Source organism: Sceloporus occidentalis, unplaced genomic scaffold (assembly GCF_023333645.1).
Source record: "Sceloporus occidentalis isolate IW3139 unplaced genomic scaffold, rSceOcc1.0.p SCAF_4, whole genome shotgun sequence".
In the NCBI taxonomy this organism is placed as follows: Eukaryota; Metazoa; Chordata; class Lepidosauria; order Squamata; family Phrynosomatidae; genus Sceloporus; species Sceloporus occidentalis.
In genome coordinates, this window is record NW_028316984.1 from 195,160,145 (window position 1) to 195,178,571 (window position 18,427).

General features: G+C 41.2%; 2 protein-coding genes across 2 annotated transcripts in view; one reads left to right on the forward strand and one right to left on the reverse strand.

Annotated features, from left to right (window-relative positions):
• Window positions 1-897: 897 nt before the first annotated feature.
• The window catches only part of LRRC9 (leucine rich repeat containing 9), a 94,866-nt gene continuing 77,336 nt past the window's right edge, over window positions 898-18,427 (reverse strand). Inside the window, exons 26-30 of the mRNA XM_089522792.1 lie at window positions 14,919-14,987; window positions 13,891-14,016; window positions 7,361-7,553; window positions 3,284-3,437; window positions 898-2,080 (exon numbers count right to left, since the gene is read on the reverse strand). Coding sequence (XP_089378918.1) covers window positions 3,295-3,437; window positions 7,361-7,553; window positions 13,891-14,016; window positions 14,919-14,987 — 531 coding nt within the window. The 3' untranslated portion in view covers window positions 898-2,080; window positions 3,284-3,294. The remainder of the gene's footprint in view (window positions 2,081-3,283; window positions 3,438-7,360; window positions 7,554-13,890; window positions 14,017-14,918; window positions 14,988-18,427) is intronic.
• Window positions 15,900-17,040, forward strand: LOC149315231 (uncharacterized). The gene is made up of 3 exons (XM_089521481.1): window positions 15,900-16,103; window positions 16,215-16,325; window positions 16,416-17,040. Exons 1-3 carry the CDS (start codon window positions 15,900-15,902, stop codon window positions 16,956-16,958), a joined length of 858 nt encoding a protein of 285 aa, XP_089377607.1. The 3' UTR covers window positions 16,959-17,040.

Below are 18,427 nucleotides of genomic sequence, written 5' to 3' on the forward strand. Positions count from 1 at the left end.
TGGCATGGACAAGCAACAGGAATACTGGGATCTATAGTCCAAAAACATATGAAGGACATCAGACTGAGGAAGGCTGGCATAAGGCAACATTGAGTGTTTTGGGGGCAATACAGGCACAGTGACAACAGGGTATCTGTCAGCAGCTTCATGTTAGATTTCGAGCAGGTCTGGATTTCACTGGAATTTTTTTCCTTCTTTCTTTTCTACTGATAAGCAAACCATTGGCTGATTAAAAGTGAGTGGAGTTGAAGCTCAGCCTCTCACAGAGACCATGTCTGTGCCTGCAGTTTTGTTCATTTCCATCAGCTTTTTCAAACCTGCTGTCCACCAAATGTGTTGCATTGCAACTACAACTCCCACTACACCACAACTCTAGCAATGGGGGTTGTAGCCAACACACGTGGAAGGCTAGTTATGAACAATTTCTAAAGGAGGCAGCTATGTTAGTCTGTTGCAGTGGAAAAAACTAAAGTGAGCCCTAAATGGGGCAGGCAAAGGGAAATCAAAAATAGAACCTGCAAACTTAGCACTACGTTTCCTTTCTCTCTGCTCTCCATCTGCAACTGGACACCTGCAGCTCAGGATAACAACCCATGCGTCTGGTGAAGTGGACTCTAGTTCACAAATGCTAATAGGTTCATCTTTAAGGGGCCACAAAGCATTTCATGTTGTGTTCTCTCTCTCTCCACCCCCCAAGACTCACACAGACACATACATACATGCTTTCTGATACTGACAAGGGCTGGGCTTTAAATACTGTGCGATTCAGATTTTAAAGTTTGTATAGAGTTCTTTTTAACACAGTACATTTTAATCCATAACTGTTTTAGCTTTTGAAATTATTTAATAGTTTATTTAAATTTTATATTTATACATTTTAATATTTTTGTTCTGTTTTTAAATTGTATTGCTTGTCAATTTGCTGATTGGTGCTTTAAGTGCCTATATTGGGAAAGAGGCAGGATATAAGTAAATAAAATGATGATGATGATGATGATGGGTGGCATGAGGATGCAACAAAACTTTATCTCTACAGTTCAGAGACTAGGACATAGAACAATGGATTAAAGCTACAAGAAAAGAGATTCCACCTAAATATTGGGAAGAACTTCCTGACAGTAAGAGCTATTTGACAGTGGAAGATGCTGCCTCAAAGTGTCATGGAGTCTCCTTCTTTGGAGGTTTTTAAAGAGAGGTGGGATGGCCATCTGCCTGGAGTGCTTAGATTGTGTGTTCCTGCATGGCAGAATGGGGCTGGACTGGGTGGTCCTTGGGGTCTCTTCCAACTCTACAATTCTATTATGCTAACAGAATCATAGTTATATCACTATTCTAGGGAGGTTAATTAGAATGTAAGAAAGTGACATTTCAAAAGTAATGCAAGGAATGGGAACAACATTATGAATGAGGGAGAATCATCACTTTTCCTCGTTACTCTTAAAAGACAATTTTTAGACATCTTGAGTGGATTTTTCAAAGGTTTTTTTGTGTGTGGCTATTTCTTATCAATTCCAAGATTTTGTTTTTTAAAAGTAATGGAAAAGTGACAAGTACACGAGTGATTTCTGTTGTCATGAATAACAGCACATTAATTTTAAAATATGAAAACAAGTAATGAGAGTAATTATTATTAAAAAGTAAATTCCCAATTGTAGATTCTCCAACATGTCTTCTTCTGGGTGGACAGGAAAGCAGCCTGGGAAATGAAGCATTTTTGAGCAAATGACATATTTTCTGTTCCTGATGGCCTCTTCCAAAAACTATAACCATGCTATTGGTGTCATATATGGTTTGAACCAAAGGCTGGGTTTTCATTCAAAATATCTTATTACGTTCCAGATCATAGAAGAAAGCATGCTTCATCAACTTAATAAGCTTTGTTAGTTTGTTCATATTAGCCTGAGATCTAAGATATGAATATATACATGTAAAATTATGGAACAAATTCTTCTTCAGTTTAACACTAGCTGGCAGGGTTACAACCAACATAAACATTTATATCATTGTTAAAACTAGCGTCTGTTTGCCTTTTCCATTTCTTTACACTTCATTCTTCCAGGATGTGCTAATGTTCTGTTTTCTGAAAGAAAGAAAGAAAGAAAGAAAGAAAGAAAGAAAGAAAGGACCGCATGTGGCTTTTAAATAACAATTACACCAGGGAAAAAAAGCATAATTTGGTGATACTTCTTGCAGGATGCTGCCCCTGACCTGTAGCTGTTCTGTTGCTGAGCCATCCTTTTTCATTGGTGGGGAAAACCCATCAATGACCTTGCAATTGCACAAGTCCTCAGAAGTGAAATATCTCTGCTGGGGCAGTTGTGCGATTGACAGTCACACGGTGTCAGTGTACCCTCTTCTCCCGTCCACCCTCCCACTTGCTATTCCCAAGCAGCCTGATTCCTGGTTGCTGCTGTTTTTCTATTTCTTTCTTTAAAAAAAACCCTTAACTCACAGAAACAGAGCACTAGAATTGTGTGACAAAAATGAAAAAATAAAATAAAGTAAAAATAACCAAAAGGCATGCTGGCTAAGGCATGAGGCAGGAAGGCAGGGTTAAGGGAGAGTCAGGAAGACAGTGCAATGGGGGAAGCAGACCCAGTTGCGTAACCGAGAAGACATGCAGTGATGGCTGTTTTGAAAGCGGTATGTTCTCAATTTCTTTTTTTATTTTACTAATGTGACTGTTGCAGGAACAGAACTCATGTGTTAAGAAGAGGCAGGCACAGCTTCTCCCAAGCCTAGCCCCCAAGGCAGATAAAAGGCCCTCTCTGCACCTTAACTGCTGCCAGCTTGGCCTTGGAGAGAGAGAAGAAAAGGCATGCACAGTTCCACCTGCCTAGCCCAAAGGAAGATGACAGGCCCTCCCTCCATCTTAACTGCTGTCATCCTGGCCTCAGAGGGAGAGAATAAGAGGCAGGCATAGCTCCATCATGCCTAACCCCAGAAGCAGACAGAGAATCCTCCCTTCATTCCAACTGCCTCTGCCCTGGCTTTGAAGGGAGAGAAGAACCAACAGTATCTGCTAGACTTCATCCTCTTCCCACTGCCATTCCCTTCTCCTTTTGGGTCATGTCTTTTTAGATTGTAAACCTGAGGGCAGGGAACTGTCAAATTAACAATTTGTAAACTGCTCTGACTCTTTTGTGGCTGAAGAGCGAGGTATAAATAATATAAATAAATAAACAGCCCTAAGTCCAATGAGAAAAATGAAGTGTAGAAAGCCTAATACAGGAGTTTTAATGGCATACCTATTGTTGTGCAAATTTTGCAAACTTTCATATACCTGCCTTTCCCTCATTTTGTTCGGGAAGAACCACTCTGCGATGGTGCATGGCTTGGTGGGTTAGCTGATGTACCTCTGGCTTGCCTGATGGCTACTTGTGCATGGATGTTCCGAGGATTAATGGCTCCCACAGCTGCATTCTTTGATTTCTTGTCTGAAAGTCAAACTCTAAAATTAGCCCTCTTCAAAACTTAGTCACTGAATAAAAGAAGTCACAAATGTGAAAAAGTATACAGAAGCTGAGAGATAGCTAACTGATTCAGACAACAGATTCACGCTCTTTTCTTATTTCTGCCAAACCAGGAAAATAAAATAGTTTACATGAGGCAGACATCAAATTTACATGCCAGATCTCAGGGATGCACTTCAGTGTGTGTGTGTAAAGAGAAATATGTTATATTTCCAGCAACTTGTAGGCAGTCGCATACTGGAGGTCATACACAGGAGTAACCAGCAACCCATCAGTCAATCAATAAATCACTTTAAATGCAGCTTTCCCCACCAAAAAACAAAACCGAAACCAGCAGCAGAGAACAGACTGGGCAGCCAGTGGAGAAGCATGTATATTGGCATTCAGTTTGCTCCAAGTATCTGCCATCAGAAATAAAACTCACAGGTATAGATGGATCAGAATTTCAATTCAGATTGTTTCTGATTAGAGTATACCAGCATTTGCAAGGGCAGCAAAGAACCTGTACTTGTTTTAATTTTTGTAAGATGTTTGAGTCCACTCAAGATGGGACATACATGAATGAACAATAGCAATCATGAAATCTGCATTAAAACTTTGGGCCTGATGGAGAGGTGGGTAACTGCAGAAGCCCTACACTGACAGATTCATCCACCTAGGCCCAGGGCCTTGACTGCTTTGCATCGATTATATATTTGTTGTGTGCCATTATATATTTGTTGTATGCTTTCCAATGTATGGCAACCCTATCATGGGTTTTTCTTGGCAAGATTTGTTCAGAGGAGGTTTGCCATTGCCTTCCCCTGAGGCTGAAAGTGTGTAACTTGCCCACGGTCACCCAGTGGGTTTCATGATGAGCTGCTGTTCCCACATTTAGTTTCCCCCTCTTTAACTCTTGTAGGTACAACATGGCTCTTGCCATGCTTGGAACAGCTATAGCTATTAATTTGGCAAGTATAGATTAGGGGGAAGTCTCAGTTCATTTCTGAATCATTTACCAGCATTTGCAAACCTGATGTTAAGGATAAAAAGGATCCACATTTTTATCAATTTAATTTATCACCCACCTTTCTCCTGGCATAGGATCAGAAGTAGCTTATAACAACTTAAAACAAAGTTCAGCTAAAATCTTGTTTTACTAAAGTTAAAACAATTAAACAAATAATTCTATTTACAAAAACACACAGTACAGAGACTTCTTGGGAAAGTCAGTGTTCTGTGAGAGGGGCAGATTTCAAGGGAAGTTACTTTTCTGTTGCTAATGGAGTTAAAATTTGATTGCCTGTGTTTTACTGGCCTCTTGTCTCTGGCCCACATGGCCAAGGAGGGGAGTAGCTGCTGCCAGCATTGAGATCCCTCCAGACCAGGGGTTCCTCACTTGGGGTACAAGATGGAATTTCAGAAGTTGCAATGAAGAGTGTCTTGTGTCCCTGAGTGACAAGTCACATATCATCACTCAGCCAGCTTGCCAGTGTGCCTTGAGAAGTGGTAGGTGGTTGTGTTGGGTAGATAGTAATCTTGTTATTCAATCAGAAGGAGAGAATAATAGAATTAACGCATAGGTAAAGTAAGTAACTAATGGTCAGTGTATTGCTTTTAAAATCATTATAACACACGAAAGCCTTCGACTCCACATTATAACACAACTTCTGATATAATCATTATATAGTGTTTCATAGATTGCAAGAGTTCATTTCAACTCTCGGGGGCATCTCAGCTTGCCCACCACCTCTGCTCACATGCACCGTATCTCCCTCTATCACTTGAATTAACTTGGACATGTGATATTCTTTTTGTAGAGGGTGTAACTAAACATTTTCTAGGGTTGTGAGGCATAGGAAAGGCTGAGAACCACTGCTCCAAATTATCTTAACTGACAATAACAGTAACATCTGAAACAAAATATAGGCCTGTGACTTTTAACATTGTCACTTTTCTTCCCCTGTATGATTTTTAATATCTTTGCCTGACGAAGAAACTGGTGAAGGTTTGAAAGCTTTCATGATGATGTATTTTGTGCATTTTGGTTGGCTAATAAAAGTATCAGTGTCTTATGGATTTTGTTGTATTTTGCTGCATAGCCAACACAGCTATGCCTGAATATGGTTCCTGGATTTGGAGATATGGAATTTTGCAGCAACAGGGGAAACTTTAACAAAAAGGAGCTAATGGACTGGGTTTGGTTTTTTTTTACTTCCAACAAAGACAAAACTCTTTCATTTGGATTACAAATGGCAAGTTTTACCTATACAGCACCTAAAGATTTTTCAGTGGCAACAGTACAGAAACTCCTCCAGAAATTAGGAGGAACTTCCTGACAGTAAGGGCTGTTTGACAGTGGAACACTCTTCCTTGGAGTGGAGTGGAGTGTCCTTCCTTGGAAGTCTTTAAACAAAGGCTGGATGGCCATCTGTCGGGGATGCTTTGATTTAGATTTCCTGCATGGCAGGGGGTTGGACTGGATGACCCTTGCTGTCTCTTCCAACTCTATGATTCTAAGAAAGGGGCAGTTAGTTTTGCAAAAGGCATGAACAGCCTGGATCTCAAGGGAAGTTACTTTTCTGCTGCTAATGGAGCCAAAATTTTATTGTCTGTTGTTTACTCTCTTTTGTGCCCCGTTTCCCATATAGCCAAGAAGGGGAATGGCCTCTGCCTGCATTGCGATTCCCCCAGACCATCTGAACTGGCAACAGTAGCAACATCTGAGACAAAATGTAGGACAGTGACTACAACAGCATCACTTTTCTTCTCTGGTATGACTTTTAACATTTTTACCTGATGAAGAAGTGGTGAAACCTCAAAGCCTTGCATGATGTATTTTGTGCATTTTGGTTGGCCTATAAAAGTATTGCTGTTTTGTGGAATTTGGATTTTGTAGTATTTTAGTTAAAACAACTTACCGTAAAACATATTTCAAACACAGAGAAAAGGTAGTGGATAACAGCATAGCTCAGTGAAAACACGCTTCTGCCATGATTTAACAACCAAAGACCTATCTAACTAAAATGGTATTTGCCTGCTGGCAGAAGGAGAACAAAACACAAACTGAACATCCTATTGGAGGGAGTTTCACAGCCATTGAGAAGGCTCTCCCTGTGTCCTCAGCAAGTGTGGTTTTAAAAACACAAATGCATGAGAAAGTGAAGCTAACAGATTTTCCTATCCATGCTTATAAGTCTGTGAATATACATGTTGGGAAATAAAGCCTAAAGGAAAATGTCCAGATGTGACAATGTGGCAAATGGTCATGTACTGCTTGTTAACCAGGGAATTGGTTGCAGCTGGAACTCATGTCAGCAGTTGGAAGTACAAGGTGATTGTGTGCCAGAGGGCATGTAGTGCTAATTTAAATATGCAGTGTCATTCTGGAAGGAGGACAATAATTCAGGTGACACAGGAAATGATGATAGCAAGAGGCTGGACAAAGTGGCCACATGGCAAAAGTGTATATAAAGACCAGATCTCTACTGTACAGTGTGGGTTTGTGTTGGTGGTGGATGTGATATAGCTATTGTTAGTGTGTTCCTTTCTATTCAGCAACTCTAAGAAATAAAGTGCCTCTTCAGAGATAAACCAGACTCCAGTTTGTTTTCATCTACAGCTGGATTCCTGGCAAGCTCCAAGGCTGCCAATTGTTTCATCCTAATGCAGGCTTCCGGAGATACTCTGCGCGCTCCATTCTGCTACAACACATAGACTTAACCAAGCTCTGTTTCTAGATGTTTCAATCAGCACCCCTCAACCAAAACCTGAAAAAAATTGGTTTCTTTTGGGTGTCCATGTTGTACAGTTGAAGGTCATCTAAACAGGTCACAATAGATTAGTTGCCACCATGAGAAATCACCAGATCAGGGCAATCACTTTTTGATTGGTCCACAGGCACTCACTTTTGTTCGTCTCGGTCCCAACTAGTTCATCAGCAGTGTGAGGAAAGATGAAATCAGCCCCATAGAGATTGCTGACACCTCCAGGTAGGGTTACATTGGCAATGTTGGCAATTCTCATGGTGCAAGGTTTGGGGAAAGTCACTTGCAGTCCAGGGAATCCAGAGTCTATTGGAGAGTTAGCTGGAGGAAAGATCTATATATGATGAGATAAGAGGCAAAATAAATCTTACTTCTCAGTCTTGAAAACACTGTAAAGGGAAAAAAATCCTTACTTAGAGATCACATATTATAAAACTGGGCTGGGATAAAAGAAGAGGGGATTATGACTCAGGGTAAAGCATACACAATGCTACCTGCATGGAGGCTGCTGAAAATGGTAGACATGCAACTAACTTCCACTTTTCCCTCTGTAACCTTTACTACAACATATCTCAGGTTATGCCATTCTGGAACTCTGGATCTACTTCCCAGCCACTGATTTAGAGTAAGAGCCACAAAATGGATTTTTTGACCTGGCAGGACATGGGATAATTTTTTTTAAAAATGCTATGGATGGGGAAAGGGAAGTGGAAGCCATTTATTAAGCAAACCCACTAAATGGACACAATGCTTTGGTCTGTTTTTGTTGCAAGCTCTGTTTGGATTTCAAACCTTCTGTTCCCAAGGGATTTTTTCCCCAAAATCTATGTCCCTGCTGTGAAAGATCCAGATTATCTGTGGCAGATCTTAATGCAAGGTGGGGAATCATGGAAGGGGGGTAGATTCTCCATGTTAGTCCTCTATGTAGCAGATGACGCTCAGGGGTCATCAGTTATCATGGACACTGATATAACTGGGTCTGTGACCTAAGTACCAGCTGAAACTTTTCCACTTAGCATTATGGATGGAGACATGGCTTTTTTGTTCCTCCTCCCCTTTCTCCAAGGTTGGGACTTAGCTGATACCTACAAACGTTTGACTGAGAACAGAGAGTTTCAGTTGTACGCCTTTTCTCCACAGAGGAAAGAGGAGTGAAATCTCTCAGTTGTTACCTACAAATGCCTGCAGAGCTTTGAGGAGAAAAGTTTGAAGAAGCCATGTGTAGCCTATGGATAAGCTGCAAACTACAATTCCCACCACACTCTCCTCTTAGGAACAGACCCTCCCTGGGTCAAATTCAGTGGGCCGTAACAAGTCTACCTTCTGGAATCCTCCCTTGCCCTGTCACAGAGTATTCCCTTTGTATTCCTTCAATGCGATGGGATTTGAGGATTTGTAGTTTTGGGAGATATCCTCAACCTCCCCCTCCAGACACCTTGATCAAGGTTTCTGCTCTATACCTCCATTACTAGTGGAAAATTAGCAATCATGGCTGCTCTGAGGTTGAGGGGAAGAGTTTTTAGCTCTCCCTTGGGGTCCAGTTGGCCATCGGGGCAGAAAAGTTTGAGGAAGCCATGTGTAGCATATGGATAAGCATCAAACTAAAATTCTCATCACACTTTATCCTTTCCTTACTTATAAAATTCAGTTGTGAGATCAGAGGATTTCAGCTTTCTCTCAGAATCATTGTAAAAATGCTGTGTCAAACATTTTCTAGCTTTCCCTGTGAAAGATGACTGAGGATCAGCAAGTTGTGTTTAGTTTGCTTCAGCCATGTTCATCACCCCAAAAAACAAGCATTGCCCCATGCTCTGCTATGCTGTGTGAAGTTTTACAGTGTGTAGACAGGCTTGATTGTGAGTTTCAGAGTAACTAAATCCCAGGTTAAACACTAGCCTTATCATTTGATAGGTATGAGAACAGGAGGAAAACAAAATAAACTTAACAATGTTATGCAGAAACAGAAGAGCTACGTCAGATGTACTTTATGTTAGATGTCCATAGAGATATACCAAGCTATTTCTCTGCAAGTCAGGAAACAACTTCAGATGATTTCTGGACCAGTCTGAAGTGGCTACAGCTTTTAAAGTGGGACAGCAGCTCCTATGCAAACAGAAGTGTGGTGGAGTCTCCTTCCTTAGAGGTCATCAAACAGAGGCTGGATGGCCATCTGTCGGGGATGCTTTGATTTAGATTCCCTGCATGGCAGGGGGTTGGAGTGGATGGCCCTTGTGGTCTCTTCCAACTCTATGATTCTACTTGGGACAAGAGGGTCCTTTGCTGGGGGTCAGAGTTTGTTCCCGCATTCCACAAAAGTAGTTTTCCTGGATGCAATCTTTAAAATCAGTGGTAAGCAGGGATATCAGAGCTCATAGTGGTCATCCTTTCTTTTAAAGTATGGGCAACTGTGGAAGGCCAGGAAGCCACACTAACCCCAGGAAATTTGGAGGGCATTGCACATCCCTTTGCACTGCCCTTACAAAAGAAAAATCTTTTTTTCCCCCAAAGCATTTCCCCCATGTTTTTATTAGAACATTTTTATTTAAGTGTTTTTGCCATATTTTTATCCCCCATAGATCATTTTAGGTCAAAGAGAGACCTTTTTCTGACATTCAGAAAGTGAATGGAACTCACTTTTTGTTTTTTGACATGTACTCTGTGGCCTGCATGTGCCTCTTGAGCTACATTCTGCCAACCCTTGCTGTAATGTATTAACAAACATCTAAAACCAGACCATAGGAAAGTTACTTCCGGAGAGACTACTTATGTCAGAATCTCTTATGACCATGCAGGCTTTGGCTAGGAGTGACCGTGATGGCTGGGAGTCACTTCTAGGAGGCACAGTCCAATACAGTGAATTTTCTGTGCATTGGCTAAAAATCGTTTCTGGGCAACAGCCCTGCAAATCTAGGCCATTTTTTAACTACCTGTATATTAAAAAGTGGCATCAGGTTATTGTAACAGTGTTTACTCCCATGGCTTTTTAATTCATTTTCAGTAGCAAGGTCAAAAGTTGCCCCCACCTTTCTCCCTGTCACCTTTAAAATACCCTACTAAATCTGAAATTTATCTGTGAAGCAAGTTCAGACAATATTCCATATAGATGGAGTTGTAAGGACAATGGAAATGCAGATATTTTGTTGTACTCTCTCTTCTCAGAACATGGGAGAAAAGGCAACTAGTTTGGCAAGTAAGTCTTCCATGAAATACAAGACAATGCAAGTGTGTCCTCCAGCAGACTTAAAAGTTGCACGTTAACCTACAGGGTACAGGGCCAGCCATATTACAAATATATCTTTCTCTTCCAACATCTGTTTGCCACATCTCAGCATTTGCTGCCTGAGTCAACTGCTTCACTTTGCCTAATGGTAGGGCTAGCCCTGGAAATACAGCAAGTTATACGAAATCAGGGAAAATGTCTTGTCCCTTGGAACCTCATTTACATGAGAAATTTGATAAGATTGAAGAGGCTGCTATGGTTCAAAGGCCAGTATATCTTTAGATGTGGATGCGAGTATCTCTTCACATCAAGATCTTTTTCACCAGGACAAACCACACACACAGGATGAAGGAAAAGGAAGATGCACCACCATGTGAGGCTAACATGTCCCAACCCTTTTGTTTACCTACACTTGCTTCTCCAAGGGAAGCAATCAATTTGGGAGCATCTTCGTTCCATGAAAATGTCAAGCAGGCCCAGAACAAAAATCTGGAAAAAACATATAGCAGTAAATTTGATACCAGAAGAAAAAGGGATTTTGGACCAGCCATACCATAGGCAGTGTGAAACGGATTGGTTCAGGCCACAGATTTTGGGAAACCATAAAAAGGGTAAGCAGGTCAACGATCTGTGGATTATTTGGCGTATTGTGTTTTTTACCCTTATGGAAGAGAAGCGACGTTTTGATTTTCCATCTACAGTTGCAAAACATTTCTGACAGTACTGGTAGAAAATAAGGTGCTAATTAGGTTATTTGCTCCTGCGTGAAATTTCTTGTGCATTTAACACCCAAAGTAATTAAAAAAAAGAAAAAACAAAAAAAGAAGCAATGTAAAATCTTGCTTCTTAACTTTTTAACAAGCTCTTAGGGAAGAACACATTGGATGTCATGAAGAAAACTGGGAGAAATTGTGTGTTGTTCCACTTCGGTGGCCTAATGAGATAATGCCTCTGTTCTGTTCCAGCTAACAAGGTAGAACATCTTCACTGAAGCTTTCTGAAAAACAGAAGATTCCTCTAAAGAGCAGAGAGCTTTAGCACTTCCCCCCAGCTGCGCTAATATTGCCATGTTTTTTATTTTTAAGTGATGTCCGATGTACAAAAGCACAGGTCAGTTTGGAAATAAAGCGTTTACATCATGCAGTGATTCAATCCACAACCACTTATAGGTCTTGTATACAAAGCACCATTGAGTGGCAAAAACATGTTCATTTTTGTGCAGTAACCCATGGAAGAGGTGATGCTACAGATAGACATACTGCCTCAGCTGCCATGAATATGGCAGAGACTTTGTATGGTGTCTGCTGGTGGGGCTGGAAATTTTGGTATCAGAAATTAAATCTGAGGGTGGAGTCTAACCTTAGAGATACCTACAAATGAAAAAAGGTTGAAATTCCAAATTCCCCTCCAGTTCAGATTATTAGCAGACTGTATTCTTGCTTCAAATGAGGCAATACAGAAGTCTCATTTGGTTATTTTGCTTATTTCATCCCCCCCCCCCCCCCCCACCAATTATAAGTGAGAAAGCTAGTTGCTCCTTGGGTCTCCCTCCACCTCCTGAAAATCAGAGTTTCTAATCAGCCTTGTCTGAGTACTGAGATTTTGCCAGGAATATTCACTTACTTTCAAACCTTTCTCTAAAGACAGAAGGACTAGCAACCTGACTTTTGGGAGGAAAAGATGGGGATGCTCAGTTTCTTAGGAAGCTGAATTCTAAACTTAGCACCAAATCCTGTGATTATACAAAAACATATGCAATTCTGTCATGGTTTTATTTATTCAACTCATATCCCACTTTTCTTCTATGATGGCATTTAAGTAGGCAAACATGAGGTTGCCAGGAGATCTCCAGCTGTCAAATAGTGACAATTTTTTTGTTTCTTATGACCATGCTCATCATACCCATGTTCCAAGGAGAATCCAAAAATGCAGGCAGTTTTAGTGAACTACCTCAGCAAATCAGTAATAGCAGCATTCATCACCAGCAGAAGCAGGTCTTGGGGTACCATTGATAGTTACTAAGTGTTCATTTAAGACCAAGCCACCTCAAAATATTCTCTCTGTGTTGTGAAATTTCAATAAAAAATATATTAAAATTCTCTGAAGCATTCTCTGAAGATGACAGCCACAGATGCCAGCGAAACATCAGGAAAAAACTCTTCTAGAACATGGCCACATATCCCAAAAAACCCACCTCAAAATACTTTGCACTAAAATAGGGAATCATTCACAATGATATATATTGCTGTTCACCCCACCCACCTATTCCCAGCAACTGTAAGGATCGCAGGTAAGACCCAAAGAAACAGGGAAGTGTAAAGAGAGGGGCAGATGATTTTATCATCTCAGCTAATCAAAAGGTCTGAGTGCTTTGATCCTATCAGCTCTAGTTCCACTATGCCACAGACTCCTTAAGCTTCAGCAAGGTCTTGATGAAGTGGTCCACTCTCATCCCTCACCAAGGGGTCTTACAACCCGTTCTTCCAGTCTAGTCATTGTTTCTATTTGTGAGTGGCTTCAATGTGTTCAGTCCATGAGGAGAAAGAATGGGCATAGGTGGCTGAAGGGAAAGTGGATAGGTAACACATATACAATCTCCCTTGGCATGTACACATGTCACCTTTATCTGTGTATTGCAGTGCAAGCAGTATTCCGGGCTGAAAAGTCCCTGATGCACGTAAAGACAATAAATCATTCTGGGAAGGTCATGCCCATGTTACACAGTACTTGTGTTCTCAAAAATGAGAGTGAGCCTGCAGGTACAATGTGAGAATTTGATGTCATGTTAAAAGTGACAAGGACAAGCTTGCGTTTCTCTCTCATTCACTTTTGCTTCTTTGCCTTTGAAAGTGTCACCCTTCTACTCCTATAAACCAACCAACAAACACCTGCTTCTTAACTCCATCTCATGCCAACCCATGTAAATTCATCCCCCTTTTTACAATTATCTCTGTCATCCAGAAATCCCTCCTCTATTGTACTTTTATATCCACCACTTAAGATCAGATAGGAAGGTGGCAGCAGCAGGAACAGATTCCTCATGAATTAAAAGCAAGCCAAGCACACACACTCAAAGTCATCTGGTGCTGCAGGAAGATTTTTTTAAAAAATGAACAAGCTCACCTTGCTAGTTCCATCAGAAAATGTTAGTTTGGTGCACAGCCATAATTATTTTGAGCAGATTGCAGGGTCTCAAGGGAGAATATGCCATCTTTGGGACCTGGGATAGCTAAAGAGAGTGGCACCACTGACTGGAACTAAACAGTGCTCATTATTGAACTGTCATGTGAGAAAACATGGCTGCCCTCCAAATGTCTACCAGAAACAAAAGGGAGGAAAGAAAAGAACACACCAATGGCAACATCTGAACAGGAAGAATCATGTCTGTCTTGGTCCTTCCCCAAAGGGTAAGAGAGATAAACAGAACTTAATTATAGTAACTGTAGTTTACTTGCTGTTCCAGCAAATGTATTTCGGCCCTGGCCCTCTCTTCTGGGCTGACAATTACACCATCCAGCACCTGAAGTTTCGGCAAGCGGAATATAAGAACAGCACGATGGCAAATCTTGCGGGACACCTGGAAAGCAGAGAGAGGCTGGGGTTAAGCTGGGTAATAAACCTCCACATTCAATGTGTTTGCATGCCTTCCTAGAGGTTGAGATTCTGGTTCTTTGTTGTTGTTGTTGTTGTTGTGTACCTTCAACTCTTTTTCAACTTATGGCTACCCCAAGGCAACTCAGTGAAGAAAGCAGATAGAAAGAAAACATATTCATTTGAGATGTGATGCTGGAGAACAGTGCTGAGGATAACACGGGTGGTCAAATGGCATATTGTTTCTTCCATTTTGGTGTATTGTTTCTTGCATTTTGGGGGGCTATAGTTTCCATTCCTGTTTTAAAGTTGTACAACATTTGAAACTTCATGACATTCTGTTTTGTGCTCCATCTTTTTGGAAAGCTCTGTAGTTTTTACTGCAGGTCATTCTGTTTTGTGCTTTTCCCACAGGCTTTTAGAAGAAAAAAGCATTTAAAACTGTGCAATATTCTGTTTTGTTCCCCCCCCCTCCATCTTTTTAGAAACTTCTGCTACACAGCTTTCCAGAAAACTACACTGGTTTTTGGGAAGCTCTGTAGCTTTCTACACAAGGTACCATCACTGTGGAAAAATAAGATCCTGAGTGTGTCTCAACCCTGCAGGGTGAGGGGGAGGGACTGATGGCTTTTTCTTCATATTTCTCAGGTATGGAAAAATCAAGAATGATCATCCCTAACACACATATACTCAAGTTGGGCTTAACATCATAACAGTGCATCCACAGCCCTCCACAACATGTCAAAAGTTGAAAACCATCTTTGTGACAGTTTAATGTAGCTCACTACACAACACTGACGAAACAAAGATTATGAATAATCTTATGAATTAAATAGAAAAAAAACCCATAAGCTTAATGCATATAATTTTCCAAAAAAGGTTACTCACAGGATTTCCATATATCGAGAGCTCTTTAATACAAGGAAGACAATCAAGTTTTTCGAGTTCTGACAAAGCCTGTCCCAAGATTAAAAAGCAAGTTATATTCAAGATTCTCATACATATTTGTACTGAAAACATGTACTGAGACACATTATGTAAATATCCATATGCCAATCAATCAATCAATCCATCAATCATCTGTTCTTTAGTTGGAAGACACCAAGAGTGTGTTCATGAAGTTGCTTTAATATACTATATTAAATACCTTGAAAAGAGAGACAATTCCAGAGGACAGTGTACATCCTGTATTTTCAAGCTGAAAGTTGTCCTTGCCAGTTTGCCAGGCAAAAAATGCAACTTCCAATGAGGATTAGGACCACAGACAAAGTGTAATGAAATGCAGGAAAGGTATGCAGGAAATGTGGGACCACACTGCGATACCCTGCAGGACCCAAGGCCATTTCTCTGGCCCCAGAGTCATCCAGGCATAAATACACACACACACACACACACACTCCCCCTCCCCAAAGGCTTATCATCCACAAATGGCTTTGAAAGAAAACCGGGGGGGGGGGCATCTTCTCACATTTTAGGCACAAGATATGCTTTCCTAAAAGCAAGAAATGACCCCAGGAGTAGTAAAGGGTGGCACCTCTCGTCAAACTCATAAGCCCCGCCCACTGACAGGTGCCCCGCCCCGGAAGTCCCGCCTTAACAGGAAGTCCCGCCTTAACCGGATATCCGGCCTCCTGCCGGAAGTCCCGCCCTCCCCGGATATCCGGCCTTCTGCCGGAAGTCCTGCCCTCCCCGGATATCCGGCCACGCCCCCCGCTTGTGGCCCCACCCCAGCATGAAACCCCGCCTGTAGGTGGAGCGTCTGAAGGGACTCATGTGACCATGATGATTCAAAAGGGCCAATCAGAAGACTGTTTTAGCAACGCTACAGGAAGCCTTTGGGCAAGCCCAGACATGTTCAGGGAAGACAGCATGGAGTCAACCACTACTTCTGCAAACTCTACAGAGCAAGAAACAGGGGATGTGAAGCCAAAAAGCAGAAAGCGTTATCCTAGCAATAGTTCAGATGATGGGCTTTCTACCTATGCTGACCTGGCTAGCGAAGAAGCTGATGAGATTTGCAAAGCATGGAACCGCCTGGTGGATGCCGTTTCAGCAGAACCAGCTGTAATGCAGGTAAAAAAGTGGGTTTTTTTTATTTTTAAAGGGTTTTGACTAGCCTTACAAAGTCGGCTCCCCACCTCTCCTCTAAAAAAAAAAAAAAAGACTATTTTCTTTATATTTTAGCAACCTCAGGCCAGTAGCAGTTCTGCAGAGAAGTGTGCTGAAGCATGTGGAGGCAACACATTACCTATAGCTCTGTGGAGGTTTGCAAGCATTGGCTGGAATGATATTCCAGTAAGTCATCTTTTAGAAGGGGATTTTGGTATTAAGTGTGTGTGTTTTAAAAATGCATTTTAAAGGTAATCTATCTTTTTTCTTTTTTAGGATTTCGTCGAGATGTCTACAGCTCAACCTAGCCCTGTGGTCATGGCTAAAATTCTTGGACTAGATGTTCCAAAAGAACCATTAAATTTTTCTCCCAGAGAATTGAAAGTTCTCATGCGGTCAACAATCAGAGCTGTGTGTTATGGAATCATCACCCATTGTTTGCAGCAATATCGCTATGAATCCTGTGTTGGCTGTGTAATCTCTGCCCCTGCTCAAAATTCCCATGACTGTCTGTTGTGGTCAAAACGTTATCTGTGTAGAAAACTGAGCTGGTTATGTGGGCAAATAGATTTTAAAAACGTGTTACACGTATATATTCTTGTAGCTTACAGTTTCAATGGCCTATTGATAACAAATGAGACTGTAGACCAAATCTTGCAACTTGTAACTAAAGTAGAGAGATCTGAAAATTCACTGAAGGAATTAAATAACATTTTGAAACCCAGGGATAAGCCTATTTTGGAGCATGTGTTAAAAGTGATTAAAAATAGATCTTATAAAACATTTCTAACAACTATTAACAGACCATCTGATCCATAAAGACTGACTAGAAGTTTGTTTGAAAACTGTTGGCTGCTTTGATATTTTTTTAAAAATGTTTGTTAAAAGGTTATAAAATAAAAAAGAGTTTATTTTAAAAAGGTGTTTGTGATTTTCTTTTCAAAAAAGTGACTACTCTAGAGCTGGCTCATAATGAGTATTTACAATGGGGGGGGGGGGTATCAGTATTCATGCACCACTCAATCTCCCTAGAAAACATGAGGCTTTGGTGGTGTGGGGGATACAAAATGGAGGGGTGGAGGGTGGAGATGGCTCTTTAAATTAAACAATGAAGAGGGGGTGGGGGGAAGCCTTCTTACAGAAACCCTCCAAACTTCCTGACCCTCCTTAGCCTAAAAACAGAAATAAAGCAAAGGAGAGATTCTTACAATTAAGCTGTACAGCTACCTCTCCAACCCCCCCCCCCACTTCAAACAAAAAGCAGAAATCAGGGTGGCTCTTAAATAATGTAGAGGGTTGAAAATCATTTTTTGCAACCCCCCAAGGCCCCCTCCCAATGTCTCCTAAACACAGAAACAAAAAGCATGGTTGAAGTTTTAAACAGACACTATATTTCCCTGGTGGGGCCCTCTGCAAAAAGTTTTTTAAAAAGAGAAAAGGGGAGGGGGGTGGCTTACCACATGGCTATGTGCCCTGCAACATGTACACCTTAGGGGTGGGGGGCCACCTTAGGGGGATGGAGGGACATAGATCCACCCCCAAGGACCACCTTTGGGTCATAGATCCACCCCCAAGGACCACCTTAGGGGGGGTGGAGGGACATAGATCCACCCCCAAGGACCACCTTTGGGTCATAGATCCACCTCCAAGGACCACCTTTTGGGGGAGGGGGGATAGATCCAACCTAGCCTTTTTCTTAGGGGTGGGTGGGGGCAAGTCTCAAGAGCCAATCACAGACTGGTTACCTGACGTATAAAAGTTCTGCAGAGAAGGGGGTCTGTCCTTTTCTGGCTGCCATACCTGTGAGACTCTGTGGTTCTTGGTAAGTTTTTTCCTGTATATTCCATAGCATTGTTTTTTAAAAGAAGGCCTTTATAACTATTGCCTTTTCCCCATTTTTAAACTTTATTCAAAATGGGCTGTTGTGGGCCTTTTCCCTCACTAAAGAATAAATATTTGATGAATGTCCATTAATTTGGGGGGGAAAACTGAGCAGCTTTAAAATTACAAGCATAACATGCGGCTTTCTCTTTTTCCATGGACTTCATCTAAAATCTGGGGCTTTGGGCCATAAAAACATTGGTATTTATGCATTTTCCTGTTAAATGTTTTTAATTGTTAGCATGTAGTTCTGTTAGAAAGAAATTTTACATGTGCTACAAATGTTTTAGAAGCCTTTTTAAAAAATACTTTTCAAAGCTTACTGAGAGTAGAAATGTGTGGATTAGGATATACGGGTTTTTAAAATGTCTGGCAAATGGTTTCACTTGGAAACATGTGCTCAGCAC

Excerpts from the sequence above, each read along its gene's own strand:
- LOC149315231 (XM_089521481.1), top strand. The coding sequence starts at position 15,900 with ATGGAGTCAACCACTACTTCTGCAAACTCTACAGAGCAAGAAACAGGG. Across the intron at positions 16,104-16,214 it reads CAGAACCAGCTGTAATGCAG|CAACCTCAGGCCAGTAGCAG; the intron begins GTAAAAAAGTGG and ends TTTATATTTTAG. Across the intron at positions 16,326-16,415 it reads TTGGCTGGAATGATATTCCA|GATTTCGTCGAGATGTCTAC; the intron begins GTAAGTCATCTT and ends TTTCTTTTTTAG.